General features: G+C 48.7%; 2 protein-coding genes across 5 annotated transcripts in view; both read right to left on the bottom strand.

The window, feature by feature from the left end:
- The window catches only part of LOC117252578 (dynamin-1-like), a 39,857-nt gene extending 34,768 nt beyond the window's left edge, over nt 1–5,089 (bottom strand). For all 3 annotated transcript variants that reach the window (XM_078171119.1, XM_078171117.1, XM_078171118.1), the window contains exon 1: nt 4,567–5,089. In XM_078171119.1, coding sequence (XP_078027245.1) covers nt 4,567–4,727 — 161 coding nt within the window. In that variant the 5' untranslated portion in view covers nt 4,728–5,089. The remainder of the gene's footprint in view (nt 1–4,566) is intronic.
- Nucleotides 5,090–7,116: 2,027 nt separating this feature from the next.
- fhip2b (FHF complex subunit HOOK interacting protein 2B) lies at nt 7,117–24,830 on the bottom strand. 2 transcript variants are annotated; one of them, XM_078171121.1, is made up of 18 exons: nt 24,664–24,830; nt 22,049–22,127; nt 21,846–21,931; nt 21,147–21,230; nt 20,937–21,041; nt 20,453–20,572; nt 13,452–13,616; nt 13,134–13,333; nt 12,752–12,869; nt 12,556–12,635; nt 12,136–12,292; nt 11,880–12,049; nt 11,591–11,734; nt 10,251–10,341; nt 9,092–9,232; nt 8,847–8,987; nt 8,613–8,713; nt 7,117–8,535 (listed from the first exon to the last, which is right to left on the bottom strand). In XM_078171121.1, the coding sequence occupies exons 1-18, from the start codon at nt 24,712–24,714 to the stop codon at nt 8,433–8,435; spliced, it is 2,136 nt and encodes a 711-aa protein (XP_078027247.1). In that variant the 5' UTR covers nt 24,715–24,830; the 3' UTR covers nt 7,117–8,432. The 2 variants fall into 2 exon arrangements, with proteins under 2 accessions (XP_078027247.1, XP_033474746.2); XM_033618855.2 differs by having other exon boundaries at nt 12,556–12,632.
- Nucleotides 24,831–25,443: the final 613 nt, after the last annotated feature.

Below are 25,443 nucleotides of genomic sequence, written 5' to 3'. Positions count from 1 at the left end.
CCTGCCCAGAGTCTGACTGTACCTGACCACCTGCCCAGAGTCTGACTGTACCTGACCACCTGCCCAGAGTCTGACTGTACCTGACCACCTGTCCAGAGTCTGACTGTACCTGACCACCTGCCCAGAGTCTGACTGTACCTGACTACCTTCCCAGAGTCTGACTGTACCTGACCACCTACCCAGAGTCTGACTGTACCTGACCACTTGCCCACCTGCCCAGAGTCTGACTGTACCTGCCCACCTGCCCAGAGTCTGACTGTACCTGCCCACCTGCCCAGAGTCTGACACTGTACCTGACCACCTACCCAGAGTCTGACACTGTTCCTGACCACCTGCCCAGAGTTTGACTGTACCTGACCACCTGCCCAGAGTCTGACACTGTACCTGACCACCTGCCCAGAGTCTGAGTGTACCTGACCACCTGCCCAGAGTCTGACTGTACCTGACCACCTGCCCAGAGTCTGAGTGTACCTGACCACCTGCCCAGAGTCTGACTGTACCTGACCACCTGCCCAGAGTCTGAGTGTACCTGACCACCTGCCCAGAGTCTGACTGTACCTGACCACCTTCCCAGAGTCTGACTGTACCTGACCACCTGCCCAGAGTCTGACACTGTACCTGACCACTTGCCCACCTGCCCAGAGTCTGACTGTACCTGACCACTTGCCCACCTGCCCAGAGTCTGACTGTACCTGACCACCTGCCCAGAGTCTGACACTGTACCTGACCACCTGCCCAGTGTCTGACTGTACCTGACCACCTGCCCAGAGTCTGACTGTACCTGACCACCTTCCCAGAGTCTGACTGTACCTGACCACCTACCCAGAGTCTGACTGTACCTGACCACCTGCCCAGAGTCTGACTGTACCTGACCACCTGTCCAGAGTCTGACTGTACCTGACTACCTTCCCAGAGTCTGACTGTACCTGACCACCTTCCCAGAGTCTGACTGTACCTGACCACCTGCCCAGAGTCTGACTGTACCTGACCACCTGCCCAGAGTCTGACTGTACCTGACCACCTGCCCAGAGTCTGACTGTACCTGACCACCTGCCCAGAGTCTGACTGTACCTGACCACTTGCCCGCCTGCCCAGAGTCTGACTGTACCTGACCACCTGCCCAGAGTCTGACTGTACCTGACCACCTGCCCAGAGTCTGACACTGTACCTGACCACCTGCCCAGAGTTTGACTGTACCTGACCACCTGCCCAGAGTCTGAGTGTACCTGACCACCTGCCCAGAGTCTGACTGTACCTGACCACCTACCCAGAGTCTGACTGTACCTGACCACCTGCCCACCTGCCCAGAGTCTGACTGTACCTGACCACCTGCCCAGAGTCTGACACTGGACCTGACCACCTACCCAGAGTCTGACACTGTACCTGACCACCTGCCCAGAGTCTGACTGTACCTGACCACCTGCCCAGAGTCGGACTGTACCTGACCACCTGCCCAGAGTCTGACTGTACCTGACCACCTGCCCAGAGTCTGACACTGTACCTGACCACCTGCCCAGAGTCTGACTGTACCTGACCACCTGCCCAGAGTCTGACACTGTACCTGACCACCTGCCCAGAGTCTGACACTGTACCTGACCACCTGCCCAGAGTTTGACTGTACCTGACCACCTGCCCAGAGTCTGAGTGTACCTGCCCACCTGCCCAGAGTCTGACTGTACCTGACCACCTACCCAGAGTCTGACTGTACCTGACCACCTGCCCACCTGCCCAGAGTCTGACTGTACCTGACCACCTGCCCAGAGTCTGACTGTACCTGACCACCTGCCCAGAGTCGGACTGTACCTGACCACCTGCCCAGAGTCTGACTGTACCTGACCACCTGCCCAGAGTCTGACACTGTACCTGACCACCTGCCCAGAGTCTGACACTGTACCTGCCCACCTGCCCAGAGTCTGACTGTACCTGACCACCTGCCCAGAGTCTGACTGTACCTGACCACCTGCCCACCTGCCCAGTGTCTGACTGTACCTGACCACCTGCCCAGAGTCTGACTGTACCTGACCACCTGCCCACCTGCCCAGAGTCTGACTGTACCTGACCACCTGCCCAGAGTCTGACACTGTACCTGACCACCTGCCCAGAGTCTGAGTGTACCTGACCACCTGCCCAGAGTCTGACACTGTACCTGACCACTTGCCCAGAGTCTGACTGTACCTGACCACCTGCCCAGAGTCTGACACTGTACCTGACCACCTGCCCAGAGTCTGACTGTACCTGACCACCTGCCCAGAGTCTGACACTGTACCTGACCACCTGCCCAGAGTCTGACTGTACCTGACCACCTACCCAGAGTCTGACTGTACCTGACCACCTGCCCACCTGCCCAGAGTCTGACTGTACCTGACCACCTGCCCAGAGTCTGACACTGGACCTGCCCACCTGCCCAGTGTCTGACTGTACCTGACCACCTGCCCAGAGTCTGACTGTACCTGACCACCTGCCCACCTGCCCAGAGTCTGACTGTACCTGACCACCTGCCCAGAGTCTGACACTGTACCTGACCACCTGCCCAGAGTCTGACTGTACCTGACCACCTGCCCAGAGTCTGACACTGTACCTGACCACCTGCCCAGAGTCTGACACTGTACCTGACCACCTACCCAGAGTCTGACACTGTACCTGACCACCTGCCCAGAGTCTGACTGTACCTGCCCACCTGCCCAGAGTCTGACTGTACCTGACCACCTGCCCACCTGCCCAGAGTCTGAGTGTACCTGACCACCTGCCCAGAGTCTGACTGTACCTGACCACCTGCCCAGAGTCTGACACTGTACCTGACCACCTGCCCAGAGTCTGAGTGTACCTGACCACCTGCCCAGAGTCTGACACTGTACCTGACCACCTGCCCAGAGTCTGACTGTACCTGACCACCTGCCCAGAGTCTGACACTGTACCTGACCACCTGCCCAGAGTCTGACTGTACCTGACCACCTGCCCAGAGTCTGACTGTACCTGACCACCTGCCCAGAGTCTGACACTGTACCTGCCCACCTGCCCAGAGTCTGACTGTACCTGACCACCTGCCCAGAGTCTGACACTGTACCTGACCACCTGCCCAGAGTCTGACACTGTACCTGACCACCTGCCCAGAGTCTGACTGTACCTGACCACCTGCCCAGAGTCTGACTGTACCTGACCACCTGCCCACCTGCCCAGTGTCTGACTGTACCTGACCACCTGCCCAGAGTCTGACTGTACCTGACCACCTGCCCACCTGCCCAGAGTCTGACTGTACCTGACCACCTGCCCAGAGTCTGACACTGTACCTGACCACCTGCCCAGAGTCTGAGTGTACCTGACCACCTGCCCAGAGTCTGACTGTACCTGACCACCTGCCCAGAGTCTGAGTGTACCTGACCACCTGCCCAGAGTCTGACTGTACCTGCAGACTGAGGAAATGGATTTACCACAGTTTATTCAGACTGTTCTAATCAGCGATGACTGATATTGGATATTTTGCAGACATATAACAACTCATTTGACCAATAACCGATACCAATATATGATTTTTTCCCTCCTAATGTCAGTGATCATCAGGTCTCTGCTGTAGTGGAACTAACATCATGTTATACATAAAGACTCTTATAATGACTGAGACATGAAACACTGCTCAGGGTCTGTAATATTCATTCATTGTGCAGAATAAGAAAAACCATATCAGCCCATATCGATAATGTGCTGATATTATCCTGCATTTGTAGTTCTGACACTGAGCTGGATGTAAATCTGCAGACTGTCACTTTAAGAGACGTCTTTGTTGTAATTATTCTGATGATTTTTCTTACATCATAATTTAGCCTGTCAAACCCTCTGTTACTGTGGTGTAGAAGGTTATAAACAAAGTTTCTATTATTATTATCATTATTATCTCTCTGACCGCCTTCTTTATTCATTGTTTACCATCATATGACGATTCATTTGCAAAAACAAAATCTGTTTTTATTTATTTTCCCAAATCATGTTTTTTTTTTTAAAATTTGAATTCAGAATTAATCAAACTGACCGTTTATTGATTTTAAGATTTGTATCTGTTTTTGTAAAGGAAGTCTTCAAATCTTCATCTTTGAACAACTTTTCTAAACAGAACACCAAACACAAAATACAATGAGTCATAAATAACAACAATAAATAATAATCATTATAATAATAATAGAACCTACTTGTTGTGTAGATATTAACATCTCACTCTAAGGATTCAAAAATACAACATTCGCATTGTCAGCTGATGAAAGAAAACACAACCATTGGATTATTATTATTTATATTATAATTATTAACATGTATATATTATTTTAAAGACCTGAGACATTCTACATATTTCATATTCTCTAATATATGACATTATTCATGTGTATGACATGATATCTGATATATGATCTAATCTCTCAGCCTCTGTATCCAGCGGGTCTCAAGCCTTCAGTCCGCCGGGCGGCTCCCTCTGTCAGCGGCTTTAACACTCTCTGACACCGGGAGCAGGAGGCCCGGTTCGGCCCAGTCAGTCAGTAAGACAGGCAGACAGACAGACAGGCAGACAGACAGACTCACTTGCCCACGAAGTTCTCCAGCACGGAGCTCTTCCCGGCGCTCTGCCCGCCCACCACCGCGATCTGCGGCAGGTCCAGGTTCGAGTTCTGCCCGATGGAGGCGAAGGCGTCCTGGAGCCGGTTCACCAGCGGGATGAGCTCCTCCATCCCCCGGTTCCCCATGATGGAGGGACAGGTGGAGACACAGGGACAGGTGGAGACACAGGGACAGAGACAGGCAGGTGGAGGACAGTCAGTCCCTCAGTCGGTCAGACAGACAGGCAGACAGACAGGATGCAGAGACACGCAGGGATGCAGCAGCTGATCCGTCTGTCGCTCCGTCCTCCTCCTGTCTCACGTCATCACGCGCTCCTCCTGCAGCGGAAGGATCCGATCAGCTGATCGATAAACGATCGGAAATCAGTGTCGTGATGGTGATGAGGAGGATGAAGATGATGCTCCAGCTGTGACCTTCAGCTCCGCTCTCCTCCTCCTCTCTCCTCCACTGCAGGGAGGAACCAGCCCACACACACACCAACACACACACTTCCGGTAGGGACCTTCACAATAAAAGCCCGGAGCTGCAGCACTGGTACACACAGATGAGGTCATTATTTCATTGACATATAAAACAGTTTGTTTTTATTGACACATGTAAACATCATGTTTTTATTATTGATAACAAACAATCACGTCACATCCTCACAGACACTTTCAGCTGACGTCACCATCACCAGACTCACCTCAGTCACAGAGACTGACTCAAGCCCTGAACCCTCACTGACTTAACTGACGTCAGCTGTAAGTGATTGAGTGCGAGAGTCTGAAAGGGCTCTGGATGCTACAAATAGGAATGGGACAGCACTTATCCCTCTCTACAAAATGTTGTTGACACTGGCGGCTCTGGGCGTGATCATTTATCGGTTATTGTCATCATATATTCCACACACAAAGAATATCTATCTATCTATCTATCTATCTATCTATCTATCTATATATATATAGATATATATAGATATATAGATATAGATATATAGGCTGTTCTTTGTGTGTGGAATATAACCACTGGTATTCCTCTGACTTCATGTGTGTTTATGTACCATCTTAAATCCTTGTTAATATAATGTTTCATTGTTTATCTATCTGTTTTTTCGCTCTCCTTCCATAACGTTACCGTTTGCATATCTGCCGACCGTGTTTTCGTTTTTTTTATAACACTTCCGGTGTTCCAGGGGCAACCCCTGTATTTGACATCACAACGCTGTGAACTGTGGGTAATTTCCTTACATAAGTCCGCATCAATGCTGACCTACGGTAAGGGGGCATAAAGGGCTCACTCACTGACTCACTGACTCACTGACTTGACGATTTGACAATGGGACAGCCCTCACACACTCACGCACTTCACATGAACGCGTCTCTAAGTCAGTGAGTCTGTAAGAGATCGGATTGGAATTGGGCCTAACATGGCTGTGTTTTATAGTCTGTCTTTGAAGACAACATGTCTCCAGGCCTGAGGACGTTTGGAGGACATTTCTCTTTGAATACTTTTTTTTTTTTTTTTTAATTTTCAATTTTTAAACCAATTTTATTCATAAAGCCCAAAATCACAGATCAATTTGTCTCAGAGACTTTACAGCAGAGGACAACATCGCTCTGTCCTTCTGTCCCTCTGTCCTCCTGTCCACTGTCCTCCTGTCCCTCTGTCCACTGTCCTCCTGTTCCTCTGTCCTGTCCTCCTGTTCCTCTGTCCACTGTCCTCCTGTCCCTCTGTCCTGTCTACTATCCTCCTGTCCCTCTGTCCTGTCCTCTTGTTCCTCTGTCCACTGTCCTCCTGTCCCTCTGTCCTGTCTACTATCCTCCTGTCCCTCTGTCCTGTCCTCTTGTTCCTCTGTCCACTGTCCTCCTGTCCCTCTGTCCTGTCTACTATCCTCCTGTCCCTCTGTCCTGTCCTCTTGTTCCTCTGTCCACTGTCCTCCTGTCCACTGTCCTCCTGTCCCTCTGTCCTCCTGTCCCTCTGTCCTGTCCTCCTGTTCCTCTGTCCACTGTCCTCCTGTCCTTCTGTCCTGTCCTCCTGTCCCTCTGTCCACTGTCCTCCTGTCCCTCTGTCCACTGTCCTCCTGTCCTGTCCTCCTGTCCCTCTGTCCACTGTCCTCCTGTCCCTCTGTCCTTTGGACCCTCACAGTTGATCAGGAGGAGACACTGAGGACAGACCTGTCTTCTGTCTCTCAGGGAGGATCAAAATAAATAAAGTCAGTTTGTCCAAATCAAACTTTAGAAACATGAAACGTAACTGATGACATCATCACCACTTTATTCTGCTGTTCAAACCAAACCTGTGAAAAAGAGTCAAACCTGAAACGTCAGCTGTAAATCAATCAGTCAGAGACAATCAATAACTTTAATCAATATCTGTCAACAATCAGCTGATCTGAGAGTGAAACAAAAAGTTCAGCTGCAGCTTTATAAATTATCTTCTTCCTGTCATTTTATTCAAACTCTCAGAACTTTATTTAAACTCCAGTTTTTAAAGATTTTAAACTTTTTAAATGATGACATCACATCTCATTCGTTCTCTTTGACCTTTTATTACAGGTTTTTTTCACATTTTAAACTTAAAGTGAATATAAATATTTTCTGTGTCAGTGTTTCACAGCTGAGACCAACACAGAACATGATGCACTGTGCCGAGGTCACACTCATGGTTGTGACATCATCACTGAGGTTGAGACATCATCAGTGAGGTCACACTCATTCTTTGGGATAAAAACTGTATGTAAATAAAGTTTGTTCACAGTGAAGCGTCAGTGAGTCAGTAGTGTTGTAACAAACGAGTCGTCCTGAAGGTGAATCTGACCAGCGTCAGAGAGCCAATCAGCACGCAGCAGGTTCGTACCGAGCTATGAGGAGGCGGAGGTGGGACCATCCTGATCATGTGACCACAGGTGACCACTGAGCTCTCACCTGGCTCCAGGCCACACCTTCAATAATCACACGACTGAAGGAAATGAGTTATTGATTCACAGTGAACCAGCTGTTCCTGTGACGTCAGCAGAGTCAGTGATGTGAAATATCGGTGTTGACTGATCAGGTCCACGTTTATCAATCAATCAATCAATCAATCAATCAATCAATCAGGTTGTGTTTGAGGCCTCAGAGAGCCTGACGGTGACACACAGCGACTGAAACATTCCTCTAACCTGAAACTGGTGTCATCAGGAAACACCTTATTTCTTATGTTATCAAACTGATCTGAGAGTAAAAATTAAAATGTCGTAGCGTAACGTTTGATGGTTCTTAAGTTAAAACTGATCTCATCTGATTGGTTAAAAACAGGAATGTTCAGGAACCAGTGTCTGAGTCGAGGTTTCCAACGTGTCTGACGGACGGTCAGGTCTGATTGCAGCTCCTTCAGACGGGTCAGTGAACTGGTTCTAATCGACGTCTGAGTCTTCATGTGGTCTCCAGCTGTACTGGGAACACTGGGAGCTCTGAAGAGACACCAGTCTGATGTGGAGGTACTGATCACAGCTTGTCTCTGATGACATCACTCCCACTTATTATCCAATCAGCTGACTGTTTTTTTATCTGATAAATCAATCAGACTCGTTTCTCTGGATCAGAATAAAAATTAAAACTATAATAAATAGATAAAACTGTCCTGAGAGCAGGCTGTGATGTCACTGTGAGGTCGAACTATAGATTCAGGTGAGACAGTTCATTAAGGCGGAGACAATGAGACGTTCAGGGTTGCCTCGGAAACAGCGGCTGTAAGGTTCACGTGTTGAGTCCAGGTGGAGCAGCAGATTTACCTGTCCCAGCTCATACAGGTGTACCTGTCCTCAGCGTGAAGCTTACATGTCCCAGGTGTACCTGTCCTCAGGTGAGTCACTGCTGGTCCAGGGGCAGTTTGACGAAGGCGATGGCAGCGAGCTCCTTACAGAACTCCTCCAGGATGATGAGTCCTTTCAGCAGGGTCAGGTGCTCCAGGCTGAGGACACACAGGTGAGGACAGGTGAGCACAGATGAGCACAGCTGAGACACACAGACAGACAGACAGGTACTGACCCAGTGTTTTGGTTCAGTCCCAGCAGGAGTCTTCTGGTGTTTAACAGTCTGTCTGTCAGGTTGGACACCTGCTGGATCCTCTGCATCAACTCCCCCATCAGCTGAGACACAGACAGACAGACAGATAAATATCAGATGAGCAGACTGAACCTTTGTACCTATTACAGTTGGACAGTAAAGGGCAGAGACAGGCTGATGTCAGAGCAGTGAGACAGGTTCGTGTGTGTTTCTCACCCTGATGAGGACAGAGAACAGGGACCTGCAGCAGGGGGACAGGTGGACGTAGGGGTCCAGCAGGTACTCGTGCAGCAGAGGGTGGCTGAAGGACGACAGTCTGGACAGAACTGCTGTCAGCTGGAGGTTCAACTCGTACGGCTGGAGACACAACACAGGTGGACAGGTGAGCTATCACTCAGGACAGACAGGTGTGAGACAGACAGACAGGTGTGAGACAGACAGATGGACAGGTGAGTGTGTACCTGCTCCAGGACTCGTCCCAGTCGGTCAAACAGGACTTTGAGCAGGTGTCCTTCGAAGAACTCCTCATGTGAGGAGGAGGAGGGAGGAGGAAGATTGAGTGGCCAATCCCACGACAGGGACAGAGACTGACACTCTGTCACCTGAAGAAAACGAGAGGAAGACCATCATCAGCTTCATCAGGTCCTCATACAACCATCAACCAACTGTTGTCATAGAAACACGTCTTCAGAGGGACAGTTGAGGTGTTGTAACGTGAGGCTGTGTGAGGTCAGAGTGTTTCCTACAGTAGAGTCAGTCAGCAGGTGGAGTCTGACATGAAGCTCAGTGATGTGCTGAGTGGGCGGAGTCAGTCAGCAGGTGGAGTCTGACATGAAGCTCAGTGATGTGCTGAGTGGGCGGAGTCAGTCAGCAGGTGGAGTCTGACATGAAGCTCAGTGATGTGCTGAGTGGGCGGAGTCAGTCAGCAGGTGGAGTCTGACATGAAGCTCAGTGATGTGCTGAGTGGGCGGAGTCAGTCAGCAGGTGGAGTCTGACATGAAGCTCAGTGATGTGCTGAGTGGGCGGAGTCAGTCAGCAGGTGGAGTCTGACATGAAGCTCAGTGATGTGCTGAGTGGGCGGAGTCAGCAACAACATATATTATAGACACCTAAAAACCTGAGCATCAGTTTGAGTGGACGATATATTGAGAATATTTTCAGGACCAGACTCCACAGATAAAAGCAGTGATTTAACACGAGTGAACTCAGGAGCTGCTGGTCGACTGCTGCCTCCATCAGTCAGTGTGTTTGTGTCACTGAGTGACTTAAGTGAATCTGAATTAACCCTTTAAACACCAAAGTCACTCAGTGACACAAACACACTGACTGATGGAGGCCTGAAGAGAACGGCTTCATTTTCCTGTTGTTACATTAAAGTAAAGCAGTGAAAATATTCTCAATATATCGTCCACTCAAACTGATGCTCAGGTTTTTAGGTGTCTATAATATATGTTGTTGCTGACTCCGCCCACTCAGCTTCATGTCAGACTCCACCTGCTGACTGTGGATCAGTACCTCATACAAACACTTTGCAAAACATCTGAACTATCCCTTTAACGCCAAAATGTGTGTGTGTGTGTGTGTGTGTGTGTGTGTGTGTGTGTGTGTGCGTGCTCTGACCAGTGTGTGGGCGTCATGGACATACGACTCGTATCCTCCCTCCTGCAGCAGCTGAGCTGATCGCACCTGAACAGGAACTAAACACAAGAAACTACACACACACACACACACACACACACACACACACACAGTTACTGGAGGCTTCCACCAAAGACACTTTGATGTGTTTACAGTGTGAATATTTCAGTTCTCATCAGGAGTTAACGAGCAACAGTTTTTTAATGTCACTTCAAGTTTCAGACTTTCAGAACACACACATCTTTGAAACCTCTCCAAATACTGATGCAGTAAAAATACTTTTTGTTTTGTGTCTGTGTGTCGTCAGCCTCGTCCTCAGCATCTGCAGTAAGATGTTTGATCCCTATGAATCACAGAATTTTTTACTTGTTAGTGTGTGTGACATTGGTTCTCGAGTCCAGCAGGAAGTCATTAACACTTTATAACCAGTGAGTGCATCGGGTCTGAGACAAAGGTCTGAGACGACACCGAGACTGCATTTAAACAGCTGACAGACGGAACATTGTAGGTGTAATTATGTGTCGTACGATCACTCAAAGATGTACAGTGTTACACCTGACTCGTGAGGCCTCATCAGCTGAGACCAGCCCCTGACACAGTGCCTCTCCCTACGTGTTGCATCAGACATGAGACTTGGTCCAGGACCTCCTCTCTTGGTCCAGGACCTCCTCTCTTGGTCCAGGACCTCCTCTCTTGGTCCAGGACTTGGTCCGGCCCACCGCTCTTGGTCCTCATGACCAGCTCACCCTGAACGACTCAGCTGGACACCCTTCAGGTGGCGTTGTGTCAGAGCTCGCTCCTCTACATGGACAGTTCATGGTGTCAAACACTGTCTCAGTGTCTCCAGAGTGTCTCACCTCCAGTGTCTCCCTCATGGCGTGCCACACAGCCTAGAATGTCATTAAACTACTGATAAAGCGATCATAACAGCAGGTACGACACGGTGACACTCGAGGATGTTCGTGTGATGTTAACTCTGACATCAGCGTGGATCAGTGACATCACAGATGGTACGTATACAACAGTGAGTTTCTGTCTCTTGCTCTGACTGTTCGCGTGTGTTACACCTGGCGTTTATTTCTGAGGACGAGAACAACCTTTAGACAAACGCGGGTGACGTGGGGCCTAATGCAGGACTCATACTTCTGCGTGCAATCGATGCCGCAGACCTCCTGTCTGTCTCTGTGAGCTGACACCATTTCCCTCAGTGGAAACAAACAGATAAGAAACAATAAATCATGAAGACAATAAAGCCTCCACACACACTGTGTGTGTGTATGTATGTGTGTGTGTGTGTGTGTGTGTGTGTGTGTGTGAGATACCTGTTGACAACGTCAGCAGCTGATCCCAGTCCAGAGGGAGGAGGAGGAGCAGAGGAGGACAAAGAAGGAGGAGGAGGAGGAGGAAGAAGCTGCTGACTGTCTGCAAACAAACTGTCGGAGAAGAACGGGTCATCCTCCAGGTCACTGTGAAGACACACACACACACACACACACACACACACACACACACACACTCATTAGCATGTGCCGTGTCATGATATCTATTTCCTCCTGTCTGCTGTTAACCTGCGATGTCATGTGATGATGTCACACAGCGTGCTGGACTCACTCGCTGTCCTCGTGGTCCTTGTTGGTCTCTGTGTGTCTGTCCTCCTGTCCCGCAGCAGGTGGAGACAGGTAACTACGACTCTGCAGGAAACTCAAGACCAGGACGTCCAAAATGTCCCTGTGAGGCTTCTGTAGTAACTCGTCCACCAGAGACAGAGACACCAGACTGATCTGAGGACACAGAGACAGACATCAGCCAGAGACACCAGACTGATCTGAGTAATTTGTCCCTGCCGGGCTCCTGTAGCTGGACTCACCTGGTCAGAGATGTGGTCACAGCGCTGCAGCAGCAGGTGAGTCAGTGGGTCCGTCCTCAACAGGAAGTGGACCAGCTGATCCAGCAGAGAGGATGACTGGACCAGTCTGACCACAGCACAGAGGACAGAGGTGGAGGACAGGACCACCTGTTCACTCCTGAGGACACAGACACACCTGGACGTCAGAGACATGATGACAACGACCACGAGGTAAACAAGTGATGATGTCGTGTGTGTGATGATGTCGTGTGTGATGATGTCGTGTGTGTGATGATGTCGTGTGTGATGATGTCGTGTGTGATAATGTCGTGTGTGATGATGTCGTGTGTGTGATGATGTCGTGTGTGATGATGTCGTGTGTGTGTGTGATGATGTCATGTGTGTGATGATGTCGTGTGTGATGATGTCATTCAGACTTACGTGTGCAGCAGTTGAGGCTGAAGAACGTTCACCAACCATAAGTGATGAACACACTGAGCTAGCTTCACCGCTAACACCTGCTAACACACACACACACACCACACCCCCCCCCCACACACACACACACACATTAATGTGTATCAGACAAACAGCTCCAACACTGTGTGTGTGTGTGTGTGTGTGTGTGTGTGTGTACCTGAGGGGCCTCTCTGATCAGGTGATCCAGGAAGTCCAACCAGCAGAAGAAGTTGGTCATGTGATCAGCAGCAGGTGAGTCTGACCTGAGATCAGAGCTGCAGCGAGAGAACTGAGAGCTGGAGACACGGAGGGGACAGAACGACTGTAACACTGATCCTGCTGCACTGTAGTGACACACACACAGTCTGTCTCCATGGTAACAGTAACAGCAGACTTCATAGCATCAGTATCATCAGTTCAGTGACACACAGAGAGGAGGAGGAGCCAGGGATCGAACCACCAACCTTCTGATCAATGTACAACCTGCTGTACCACCTGACACACTGCTGAGACACTGTCTTCAGTGTGTGTCCAGTGTGTGTGTGTGTAGTGTGTGTTACCTCCAGGGTGTGTGGGGCCAGTTCTGCAGCTCTCCAGGATCCAGGTCCTCCAGAGGCAGCAGGGAGTACAGCTGCAGCAGCCTCCCAGTCAGCAGCTCTCCCAGCTGGGTCTGATCGGACAGGAGGTCCCCTGAAGGTCCAGACTGGAGACCAGACAGCAGCAGGAGACTCTCATAGGCCTTCAGAGACACTGAGCCCCTCTGTGGACACACAGGGGACACACTCAGAGAGGACTCATTCAGTGGAGACAGGTCAAGTTCATGAACCAGTAATCTGGACTGGTTACACTAGTTATCTGTAATTAACCAGTTAACTGACCTGACTGTTGGTGAGCTGCAGCAGAGCCTGCAGCAGGCCGCACTCTGATTGGTCAGGGCTGCAGGCGGATGGATCTGATTGGTTGCAGAGCGGTGGTGGATCTGTCTGTGTGCAGGGCTGTGATTGGTCAGAGGCTGGTGTCCTGGCTGCTGGTTGGTCCAGAATCTAAAAACACAGGACAGGGGTTCGGCTCAATGGTGATGAAGTGTAACAGGAAGTGACATGTAGCTGTAGTCAGAGGTGGGGCTGCACGGCCTAATAACCAGATGACAGAGGCTGCAGTGATGTGATGAAGGTTAAATATGTCAGAACATGATGAAACATGGTGGAGCTGCAGAGACGCTCAGAGACCAGTTTGGTTCAGACCCCAGAAAAAAGTCACATCATCAGTTTCATGTTTCTTCAAATGAAACGCAGAAATAACCATTTCCACTGGCCTGGGGACCAGTCCCCATCTACACCCTGAAGCCTCAACACTAACCCTTCAGGGTTTTACCTGATGTTGATGTCTTTTTCATATAAACTCAGTACATTGAATTGAATCACTCTGCTGGTTTAAATATGCTATTAAAACATTATGTGATATAACATCATTACTGTGCTTTAAACAACAGGTGGGACTGTGGAGTCCAACAGTAAAACTGGAATCAGCTGGTTTACAGTCCATCTGTCTCTGATCTGTCCTCCAAGCTGTGATGTCACAGAGTGGACAGGTCACATCCGCTGTGAGGGTCTTAAGGACAGAGGGATGTCGTATGCTGTAAAGCCCTGTGAGGCAAATTGTGATTTGTGATATTGGGCTTTATAAATAAAATTGATTGATTGATTGATTGATTGACATGATCAGTTCACAGTTCAGCACTAATGTAATTAAATGCTTGATGTTTCACATTCCTCTGATGTCATGTGTTCATATGTTCCATGTTAGATCATTAATGTTGTGTCTATGTTAATTCATTCAGTCAGGCTCAACACCATGTGACTCTCCTCATTCCTTACTGTCTTCACTGTGTTCTAACATCACAACACTATGAATTGTGGGTAATTCCCTCAGAAGTGTGAACTAACAGGAGGTGCTCACAAGGAGCTCATAATGTCTGAGAGAACACAGTATGACGGCCCGACGCCCTCACAGACTGGGACTGGACAGGAAGTGACAGGAACATTCACTTCCTGTTTGACCAGATCATCCGTGAACTGTGTTATTAACGTTCTTCAGGCTGATACAGACTCCATATTAACACACCAACAGACAGACGACCTGTGATCATTGTTAGTGACATCATTAATATCAATGAGTGAGACATGAGACTGCAGCAGGTCAGCTGATGGTGAACGGAGCCAGCTGATTGGTGGGCTGGTTAGTAGGGGTGTAATGTTACACAAAAATCATGGTTCGGTACATACCTCGGGACACAAGTCAAGGTTAGTTTTTTTTCGGTACAGTAATGAAAAAAATAGACAACTATTAAATATCTTTTACTTATTGGTAACCTTATTAAAACATTCCACCACAGCAGTTAACTCTTTTTACCCAATTTTTGAATGAAACAAATATATATAAAATCCTGCTTTTTCACATTGTTTGAACGAAAATAGAAATATAAAACTGAAAAAGTAAAATCCTGCTGTTTTTTTAACACATTTTTCGTCTCGTCTCATCTCGTCGTCCTCCGCTTATCCGGGTCCGGGTTGCGGGGGCAGCAGCCTCAGCAAAGAAGCCCAGACAGTCCTCTCCCCAGCCACCTCCGTCAGCTCTTCCACGGGAACCCTGAGGCGTTCCCAGGCCAGCTGGGTGATGTAATCCCTCCAGCGTGTCCTGGGGCGGCCCCGAGGTCTCCTCCCGGCTGGACATGCCCGAAATACCTCTCAAGGGAGGCGTCCGGGAGGCATCCTTACCAGATGCCCAAACCACCTCAACTGGCTCCTCTCGATGTGGAGGAGCAGCGGCTCTACTCCGAGTCTCTCCCGGATGTCCGAGCTCCTCACCCTATCCCTAAGGCTGAGCCCAGCCACCATGGAGCTAGGAGGACCACGTCATCCACAAAGAGCAGGGACGAGATCTTCTCGTCACCGAACCTGACACCCTCCACCACTCGGCTGCGCCTAGAAATTCTGTCCATGAAAGTTATGAACAGAACCGGTGACAAAGGGCAGCCCTGGCGGAGTCCAACCCTCACCGGGAACAGGTCCGACTTACTGCCGGCCACACGAACCAGACTCATGCTCCTTTGGTACAGGGACTGGATGGCCCTTAGCAGAGGGCCACCAACCCCATACTCCTGGAGCACCCCCCACAGGATGCCCCTGGGGACACGGTCGTAAGCCTTCTCCAAATCCACAAAACACATGTGGACTGGTTGGGCAAACTCCCATGCCCCCTCCAGCACCCTGGCGAGGGTAAAGAGCTGGTCCACGGTTCCGCGTCCGGAGCGAAAACCACATTGCTCCTCCTCAATCCGAGGTTCAACTATTGACCAGACCCTCTTCTCCAGAACCCTGGTCTAGACCTTACCGGGTAGGCTGAGGAATGTGATCCCCCTGTAGTTGGAACACACCCTCTGGTCCCCTTTCTTGAAGATGGGGACCACCACCCCGGTCTGCCACTCCAGAGGCACTGCCCCCGATGTCCACGCAATGTTGCAGAGGCGTGTCAGCCAGGACAGCCCTACAACATCCAGAGCCTTGAGATATCCAGGGCGAATCTCCTCCACCCCCGGGGCCCCGCCGCCGTGCAGTTCCTTCACTACCTCGGCGACTTCTGCCCCCGAAATTGGACGACCCGCCCCCGAGACCCCTGGCTGTTTCCTCACTGGAATACGTGTTGGTGGGATTAAGGAGCTCCTTAAAGTATTCCTTCCATCGCCCGACAATGTCCCCAGTTGATGTCAGCAGCTCCCCGCCCCCACTGTAAACAGTGTGAGCAAGTTGCCGCCTCCCCCCCCTGAGGCGCCGGACAGTTTGCCAGAACCTCTTTGGAGCCGATCGATAGTCTTCCTCCATGGCCTCACCAAACTCCTCCCACACCCGAGTTTTTGCCTCCACGACTGCCGCTGCTGCGCTCCGCTTGGCCCGCCGGTACCCGTCAGCTGCTTCTGGAGACCCACAGACCAACCATGCCCTGTAGGCCTCCTTCTTCAGCCTGATGGCTCTCCTCACCTCTGGTGTCCACCAACGGGTTCGGGGGTTTGTAGTGGCAAAAATCGGCGCCTGGAAGTGGGCCTGTAGGCTCCCGACCTTGTCCTCCACTTGACTTTTCTGTTTCCCTTTGATGTAGATCTGTACCTTGGAGTCAGCTAAGTAATACTCAAAGAAACACTGGAGACAGGCAGAGTCCAATGCAATCGAGTTTAATGTGTTCACAAGCTTTAACACATACAACTCAGCGAGTCACGCTCCGGAGCAGGACTAAAGTTTCACTTTCTGAGGTGCTCCTTTTATGCTGGTGGAGATTCAGGAGAATCTCCACCTTCTTTCTTTAGCCCTTCCTACCTGAGTCCAAACCTATTGGTGGTCGGCCTTTTTGCCTTTGTCCAGACTTGCCCGAACATGCCCAGGCATGTTTTAATGGTGTATCATTTTCCATAGGCCTATGAATCCCCAGATTCTCCCACCATTAGGTTAGAGCTCAGGTTTACACTATTTTTAAAAAACATATGGAACTCAGGGACTATTTCTATAAGTCTCTTGTGCCTTTATGCAATATAATCTTTTAATGTGTATCAGGTAATACAAACACTTGGGTGTATGTGTGAGAGGTTATGTGTGTTCTTTTTAGCATGGATACAATGTGAACTTATATCATGAATACTTTGTTATGTATGACAATGTTTTAACACATATAGATGCATTTCACTCAGTGTTATAAGAACTTATGCATAAAACATGGTTATATGACTTTTTCTTAATCAATTTATGCAGTATATCACTTTTACTGGATTAGGGATGAATTCTTACACGACAGGTTACCGCCGCGACTGGCCCCCACAGCCTTGCAGCCACAGCTCGCAACAGCCGCCTCGACAATGGCAGAGCAGAACAAGGCCCATTCGGACTCAATGTCCCCCTCCGCCCTCGGGACACGGTCAAAGCTCTCCCGGAGGTGGGAGTTGAAGATCATCCTGACAGGTTCTTCCGCCAGGCGTTCCCAGCAGACCCTCACTGCTCGTTTGGGCCTGCCAGGTCTGCGCAGCGTCCTCCCCTGCCACCTGATCCAACTCACCACCAGGTGGTGATGAGTTGACAGCTCTGCTCCTCTCTTCACCCAAGTGTCCAGAACATATGGCCGCAGGTCAAATGACACGACTACAAAGTCAATCATTGACCTGCGACCTAGGCTGTCCTGGTGCCACGTGCACCGATGGAGATCCTTATGCTCGAACATGGTGTTAGTTATGGCCAAACTGCAACCCGCACAGAAGTCCAATAACTGCACACCACTCGGGTTCAGATCGGGCAGTCACGCCCCTCCAGGTCCTGCTGTCATTGCCCACGTGAGCGTTGAAGTCCCCCAGCAGAACAATGAAGTCCCCGGTCGGGGCATTGTCGAGCACCCGTCCCAGGGACTCCAAAAAGGGCGGGTACTCTGAACTGCTGTTCGGCGCATAAGCGCAGACAACAGTCAGGACCCGTCCCCTGACCCGAAGGCGCAGGGACGCAACCCTTTCGTCCACTGGGGTGAACCCCAACGTACAGGCAGAGAGTCTGGGGGCTATCAGAAAGCCCACCCCGGCCCTCCGCCTCTCACCCGGAGCAACTCCAGCAAAGGAGAGAGTCCAACCCCTCTCAAGGACTTGGGTTCCAGAGCCACAACTATGTATCGAGGTGAGGCCGACTATATCTAGCCGGTAGCACTCAACCTCTTCCACAAGCTCCGGCTCCTTCCCCGCCAGAGAGGTGACATTCCATGTCCCAAGAGCCAACTTCCGGACGGCCAAGGCCCCCGCCTTGTTCTGCTGCCCGATCCACACTGCACCGAACCCTTCTGGATCCCTCTACGGGTGGTGGGCCTGCAGGGGGACGAGCCCATGTAGCCGGTTCGGGCTGGGCCTGGCCGGACCCCATGGGCGAAGGCCCGGCCACCAGGCGCTCGCCCACGGGCCCCAGCCCCAGGCCTGGCTCCGGGCGGGGCCCCCGGTAACCCTCCGGGCCGGGTACACCAACTCTTGTTATATTCCATCATGAAGGGTCTTCTGAACCGTTCTTCGTCTGACCCTTCGCCCAGAACCAATCTGCCATGGGAAACCCTACCAGGGGCAAAATGCCCCCAACAGCACAGCTCCTAGGGTCATTAGGGCACTCAAACTCCTCCACCACGATAAGGTGACGGTTCTCGGAGGAGTTAACACATTTTTTGAATGAAAAATATAAATTTCTTTTTTAACAGTTTTACTCAATTAAAATAAAAAGTATAGTGCAGCTGGTCAGCTTTAAAGCCTGTTCAGATTCAGTTTTACTAGGAACTTACTTCGCTTTCCCACTTTGTTAAAGTGCAGTAAACAAAACATGCTTATATCTAAAGTACAGCTTAAACACTTTTACTCAACTCCAATGGCGTTGGTTATTTCTTTAGCGCGATGGTCAGGGAAACGCTCTTTCTTTTTAAACGAGGACGATATCGTAGTTTGCACCAGGTTGCTTTTTCTAGTCGTGCCGGTTAACGTTCAAACTCGGGTGGTGTCGCTTTAGATGCGTTAGCATGTTAGACGTGTTTCCAAGTACATACCCGACCGCTGTTCTGCAGTGCTTTTGTCTTGTCCACTTGTTTATGTCCATCTTTGTATTCTACCCTGAAACCAAAGTAGGGATGCACCGAAATGAAAATTTGTGGCTGAAGCCGAAGCTGAATATTATTAAATGCTTGGCCGAATACCGAGTACCGAATACCGAATATCATTGTTTAGTTTTTCATTAGTTTTTGCAGATGAACCCTCCAGATTAGTGTTGTCACAGTACCAAAATTGGGACCCACTGTACGATACCAATGAAAATATCATGGTTCTGAGTAGTATCACAATACCACAACGAAAATGAGGCAGATGTGCCTTTTGTCATTTATAAAAAGATAAATCACTTTTCTATAATACATCAATGATATTTCAATGGAATAAATTACTTATTGACTTATTCATACTTCAAAAACAGCATCAATAAGTGATTAACATAGGGGGGATCAAAATAAAATAAATAAATAAAATAAAAATCAACCAGCCACCCTCCTCCCCTGACAAGTAAAGAACAGTCCCTTCATAAGTAAAGAACAGTCCCTAAAGTGCGGTGAGGTTTGTGGACCGTTACTGCCACAGAGAGAGAAATGTGAACGGCTCGTTTCTCCTCTGACACGTCACATACCTGTGTTCGGCTGGCTCGGCTGTTCAGGTACTTCTGGGCAGTCATGACACCAAGAAGAGGATATTATTGGAGCTGACTTCTCCGTCGCCGGGTAAGCCGATGGCCGCCGTATTTGACATGAATACATTAACGTTACTGTCTGTGTCTGTGACCCCCGTTCAACCCACAATCGGTGGGATTCGCCTTTCGTTTCTGCTGCTGGTTGAAATCTGTAGGCTGCTCGCACAGCCTGCTGAATGATTTAAGCCTATTTTGCTCGCTCAAAACTATTTTCAGTCGCAAATGCGAGTGCCGTGACGGACGCATCGCCACACTGCCAACATTTTATTCTGCCCGTCACGGCACGGCGTTTGATTGCGTGATCAAAATGCCGCTATTATTCAGCCTTGCTTTTAACTTATTCCACCAAATACCGAATTTGTGTTTTTTTGCAATATTCGGCTGAATATATTCAGTTACCGGTTAACTAGATATTTTAAATGGTTCGGCTCGCAAAAAAGGAATTAAAATAAAACAAAATAAAATAAAATAACATCCTGCGCCCAATAATTCGGTACAGGGTCGTGCCGAATCGAAAGTCGCGTACTGAACGGTTCGACACAAATACATGTACCGTTACGGCCCTACTGGTTAGTGAAGCTGCTGGTTACCTCTAAGACGAATCTGAGCGTGTGTGGATCCTGTTTGACTCTGGAGCAGACAACCAATAAGAACTGAGCTTCCTCCTTCTCCGTCTGGGAACCAGGAAGTGCACACAGACGAATCAGCTTCTGGGGGCGGAGAATAGGTGATGTCAGCAGCTGTGAGGTGTGTTTAATTGTACAGGTGTGTGTAACAGATGTGAGGTGTGTTTACATGTACAGGTGTGTGTAACAGGTGTGAGGTGTGTTTACATGTACAGGTGTGTGTAACAGGTGTGAGGTGTGTTTACCTCTACAGGTGTGTGTAACAGGTGTGAAGTGTGTTTAATTGTACAGATGTGTGTAACAGGTGTGAGGTATGTTTACCTGTACAGGTGTGTGTAACAGGTATGTGTAACAGGTGTGAGGTATGTTTACCTATACAGGTGTGTGTAACAGATGTGAGGTGTGTTTAATTGTACAGGTGTGTGTAACAGGTGTGAGGTGTGTTTACCTGTACAGGTCTGTAGACGCTGACCAGGTGCAGCAGAGGTTTCTGCATCTGAGACAACAGCTTGGAGAAGAACAACAAGACCTGCTGGACCATACCTGGAGGATACTGAGGAGGAGGAGGAGGAGGAGGAGGAGGAGCAGGAGAAGGGGCAGTAGATGTTAACCAGTGTGTGAGTAGAGACACAGTAGAATCAGGTGTCTGTGATGTTACCTGAGCCTTTCCCAGAGTGCACAGAGTCTCCAACAGTTTGTGCTGCAGTAGGTACTCCAGACAGGAGCCTGTTTCCGCCACACCCTGATGATCAATACATCAATACACTGATCAATACAACAATCAATGCATAAATACATCTATGAATACATCAGTAGTAGGGTGGTGAAGAGGGCAAAGTCCGTTCTTTCAGACCATTCTCACCCTCTTCATCAGGAGTTTGAGTCCCTCCCCTCTGGTTTCAGATTCCCCTCAGTTAAGTCTAACAGATACAAACACTCATACATTCCCTCAGCCATCACCCTCCTTAATGCAGGGAAAAGGACTTATAGCCTCATACATGCACATATTTATATTTATTTACTTATTTATTGCTGTTTTTGTATTACACTGTGGATAATGTTGTTTGTAAGATTTGACTCAGCTGTCAATTTTTAACTATGGAGATGGCAGAACTGTTGTTGCTGTTGTTGTTTTTTGCATTGTGACTAGCACAAAAGTGTGTTTCCTTGTGTGGTTTTATTTTTTCTGTAGCTTTCTGCCTGTCATCGATGTAGTGCTGTTGTGCTTGTTCTGGCGTCTGTTTCTTTGTCTTTCTTTTTATGTCAGTACCATGCTGCAGCACAAATTGCCCACTCAGGGACAATAAAGTTTAACTTGACTTGAACTTGTCAGTATGTCATCAGGTGTGTGCGTTACCTGGTCTTTCTCCTCGTACACCAGGATGTCCAACATCTGTTTGAGACGCCAGGGGATGTCTGTCTGTTTGACAGGACGACTCTCATCTACACACACACAGACACACAGACACAGACACACACACACACACACACAGAAACACAGAGCAGATGAGTGTCACTGGCTGATCAGGTGTGAACAGGTAACAGGTAATGTCTCCTCACCTGTTGTCTGGATGTAATAGTTGGTGATTGACTTCCAGTGATCAACAAAAGAGTCCAACAGGTCCACTGTGGGCTCCCTCTGAGGGACAGAGAGAGAGAGAGACAGACAGAAAGAGAGACAGACAGACAGAGAGAGAGAGGTGACAGTGAGACAGATACAGTGTGTCAGATACAGTGAGACAGATACAGTGTGTCAGACACAGTGTGTAAGATACAGTGAGACACATACAGTGAGACAGATACAGTGAGACAGACACCGTGAGACAAACACAGTGTGACAGATACAGTGAGACAGATACAGTGAGACAGATACAGTGAGACAAATACAGTGTGACAGATACAGTGAGACAGATACAGTGATGTCATCAACACCAGGATGTTCCTCTACATGTCACAGTAATGAGAACACATTCAGTAACTGATGACCAGTGGAACAGTAATTTATTGTAGGGATGCACCGAATATTCGGTAACCGAATATATTCAGCCGAATATTGCAAAAAAACCACACATTCGGGATTCGGTGGAATAAGTTAAAAGCAAGGCCGAATAATAGCGGCGTTTTGATCACGCAATCAAACAGCGTGCCGTGACGGGCAGAATAAAATGTCGGTAGTGTGGTGATCCGTCCGTCACCGCACTCGCATTTGCGACTAAAAATAGTTTTGAGCGAGCAAAATAGGCTTAAATCATTCAGCAGGCTGTGCGAGCAGCCTACAGATTTCAACCAGCAGCAGAAACGAAAGGCGAATCCCACCGATTGTGGGTTGAACGGGGGTCACAGACACAGACAGTAATGTATTCCTGTCAAATACGGCGGCCATCGGCTTACCCGGCGACGGAGAAGTCAGCTCCAATAATATCCTCTTCTTGGTGTCATGACTGCCCAGAAGTACCTGAACAGCCGAGCCAGCCGAACACAGGTATGTGACGTGTCAGAGGAGAAACGAGCCGTTCACATTTCTCTCTCTGTGTCAGGTAACGGTCCACAAACCTCACCGCACTTTAGGGACTGTTCTTTACTTATGAAGGGACTGTTCTTTACTTGTCAGGGGAGGAGGGTGGCTGGTTGATTTTTATTTTATTCATTTATTTTATTTTGATCCCCCCTATGTTCATCACTTATTGATGCTGTTTTTGAAGTATGAATTAATCAATAAGTAATTTATTCCATTGAAATATCATTGATGTATTATAGAAAAGTGATTTATCTTTTTATAAATGACAAAAGGCACATCTGCCTCATTTTTGCTGTGGTATCCTGATACTACTCAGAACCATGATATTTTCACTGGTATCGTACTGTGGGTCCCAATTTTGGTACCGTGACAACACTAATCTGGAGGGTTCATCTGCAAAAACTAATGAAAAACTAAACAATGATATTCGGTATTCGGCCAAGCGTTTAATAATATTTGGCTTCGGCCACAAATTTTCATTTCAGTGCATCCCTAATTTATTCTTTACATGAACAAAACAATAACGATCACAAACAACAACAACAACAACAACAACAGAGGTATGCAGACAACAGTGAGCTGCAGATGTGACGTCACTGTCTCAGATTTAGTCTGTTAGAAACGACACACATCACACAGGAACAGCAGCAGAGCTCTGAGCGCTCATCTACGTCTCTGGAGAACGGCATTTTGTTTTGTCTCCATGGTAACGGATATATGTGCAAGAGGGTCAAAGGTCAGGGTGTGATGTCAGGAGACAGTATCTGCCCTGACTGTTAGCAGACTGCAGGGGACAGGGCAGACAGTTTGAGGACAGCTGGAGGACACACTGACAGTAACCAGGACACAGCCTTAGTGTGTGTGTGTGTGTGTGTGTGTGTGTGTAAACTCCACGCACAGACTCTGTTTATATCTACCTGTGTATAAGCCCCGCCCTCACCTGAGCGCCCAGAGACGAGTTTGTTCCCCTGAAGCTTTTCACTGACAGGAAGTTTGATCTGTTTCTGTTCAAACATCAAACTCACAGTAAACATTGAAAACCTGTGAGACATGGAGACACGAGGTGTCTATGGGGACAAACTGGAGACAAACTATTGTCAGCTTTGGAACAGGAGGGACAGTGATGTTCGTCCCGTCCCTCAGAGAGGAGCAGAGACAGATCCACCTGGAGCTTCACCTTCTCCTCCGATAAGTACAGAACAGTCACTAAAGTTTGACCCTGCTCACCTGGACTGTCTCATCACGTGATCAATGAGCTCACTGATTAAAGACCGTCCCCTTCATCATGTCTGAACCCGTGGACACATTCCTCCCCGCCCCCACACACATACCTGCTGCAGGTGAACCGGAAACACCTGGAGACACTGAGTTAGCATTAGCTGCAGTTAGTTCATCTCTAACCACAGATAAACTGCTTCACTTTGTTTTAGTGTCCGTGTTAGAGACTGTCGGTGAACTTCCGGTGCTCAGAGATACAGACAGGTGGACAGACTGTCTGTCTGTCCTCAGACCGTCTGTCTGTCCTCCGTCTTCACTCTCTGGAACTTTGTCCAACTTTGTACCGTTAGCCCGCGGCTAACAGGAGCTAACAGAGGCTAACAGGAGCTAACAGAGGCTAACAGGAGCTAACGGAATGACGTTTACGTCACGGACTCACCGTCTCGAGCGCGTGCAGCAACATGCTGCTCAGTTTACTGAACGTCTCCATCCTCCCGCCAAAGTTGTCCCCTGTCCGTGAGCCCGGTTCGACCCGGGTCGTTACCGGATCAGACACATGTTGACAACTGTACCGAACAGCTGACCGCCCCGCCCCCGACTCAAAACATCCGCCACCACTTTCAAAATAAAACAACACCGTATGAAGGAGTTTTATAACATCCGGTTTCACAATAAGAGCTCCAATTGTTGTTATTGTTCTAAAGCTTTGGAGTTTTGTTGCGTAAAATAAAAATAAAACAAATAAATAAAAACTTAATCAGTTGTGATATTTTACACAAAAGAAACAAAATTGTACAAATGATTCTGCATCAGTAATATTTTACATATTTATTATGTTGTGGCAGTTTTTGTTTAAAGAACGTTTCTCATATATTTATTGTAATATGTCTCAGTTCTCAGGTGTGGCAGTAACGTTACTTTGTCTTAAGAGAGCAGAGTGAACTCCCTGCAGGTGGAAACTTATTGGTCATAAATCTGATTCTGAAGCAAGTTTTGCAAAACTTTGGGGACACAAATACAGAAGAGAAGACAATAACAATAACGTGTGTCCAGTTTATGTGAATGAAGAATAAAGAGCTGTGTGAAGACAGTAATGAGACAAATACTGTCCAAGAAACAGACAAATATAAAAACAATGTGTGTAAGTGTACAGAGACCATCGTCCATCATCCAGGAGACACAAAGAGAGACGCAAAGAGACACAGAGACACACAGAGAG

This window comes from Epinephelus lanceolatus, chromosome 9, assembly GCF_041903045.1.
Source record: "Epinephelus lanceolatus isolate andai-2023 chromosome 9, ASM4190304v1, whole genome shotgun sequence".
Lineage (NCBI taxonomy): Eukaryota > Metazoa > Chordata > Actinopteri > Perciformes > Serranidae > Epinephelus > Epinephelus lanceolatus.
Note: the sequence above shows the minus strand (reverse complement) of the source record. Positions and strands in the feature narration are given on the sequence as shown.

Excerpts from the sequence above, each read along its gene's own strand:
- fhip2b (XM_078171121.1), bottom strand. The coding sequence starts at position 24,714 with ATGGAGACGTTCAGTAAACTGAGCAGCATGTTGCTGCACGCGCTCGAG. Across the intron at positions 21,231-21,845 it reads TGTACGAGGAGAAAGACCAG|GGTGTGGCGGAAACAGGCTC; the intron begins GTAACGCACACA and ends ATTGATCATCAG. Across the intron at positions 12,293-12,555 it reads CAGCCTCAACTGCTGCACAC|GAGTGAACAGGTGGTCCTGT; the intron begins GTAAGTCTGAAT and ends CTGTGTCCTCAG.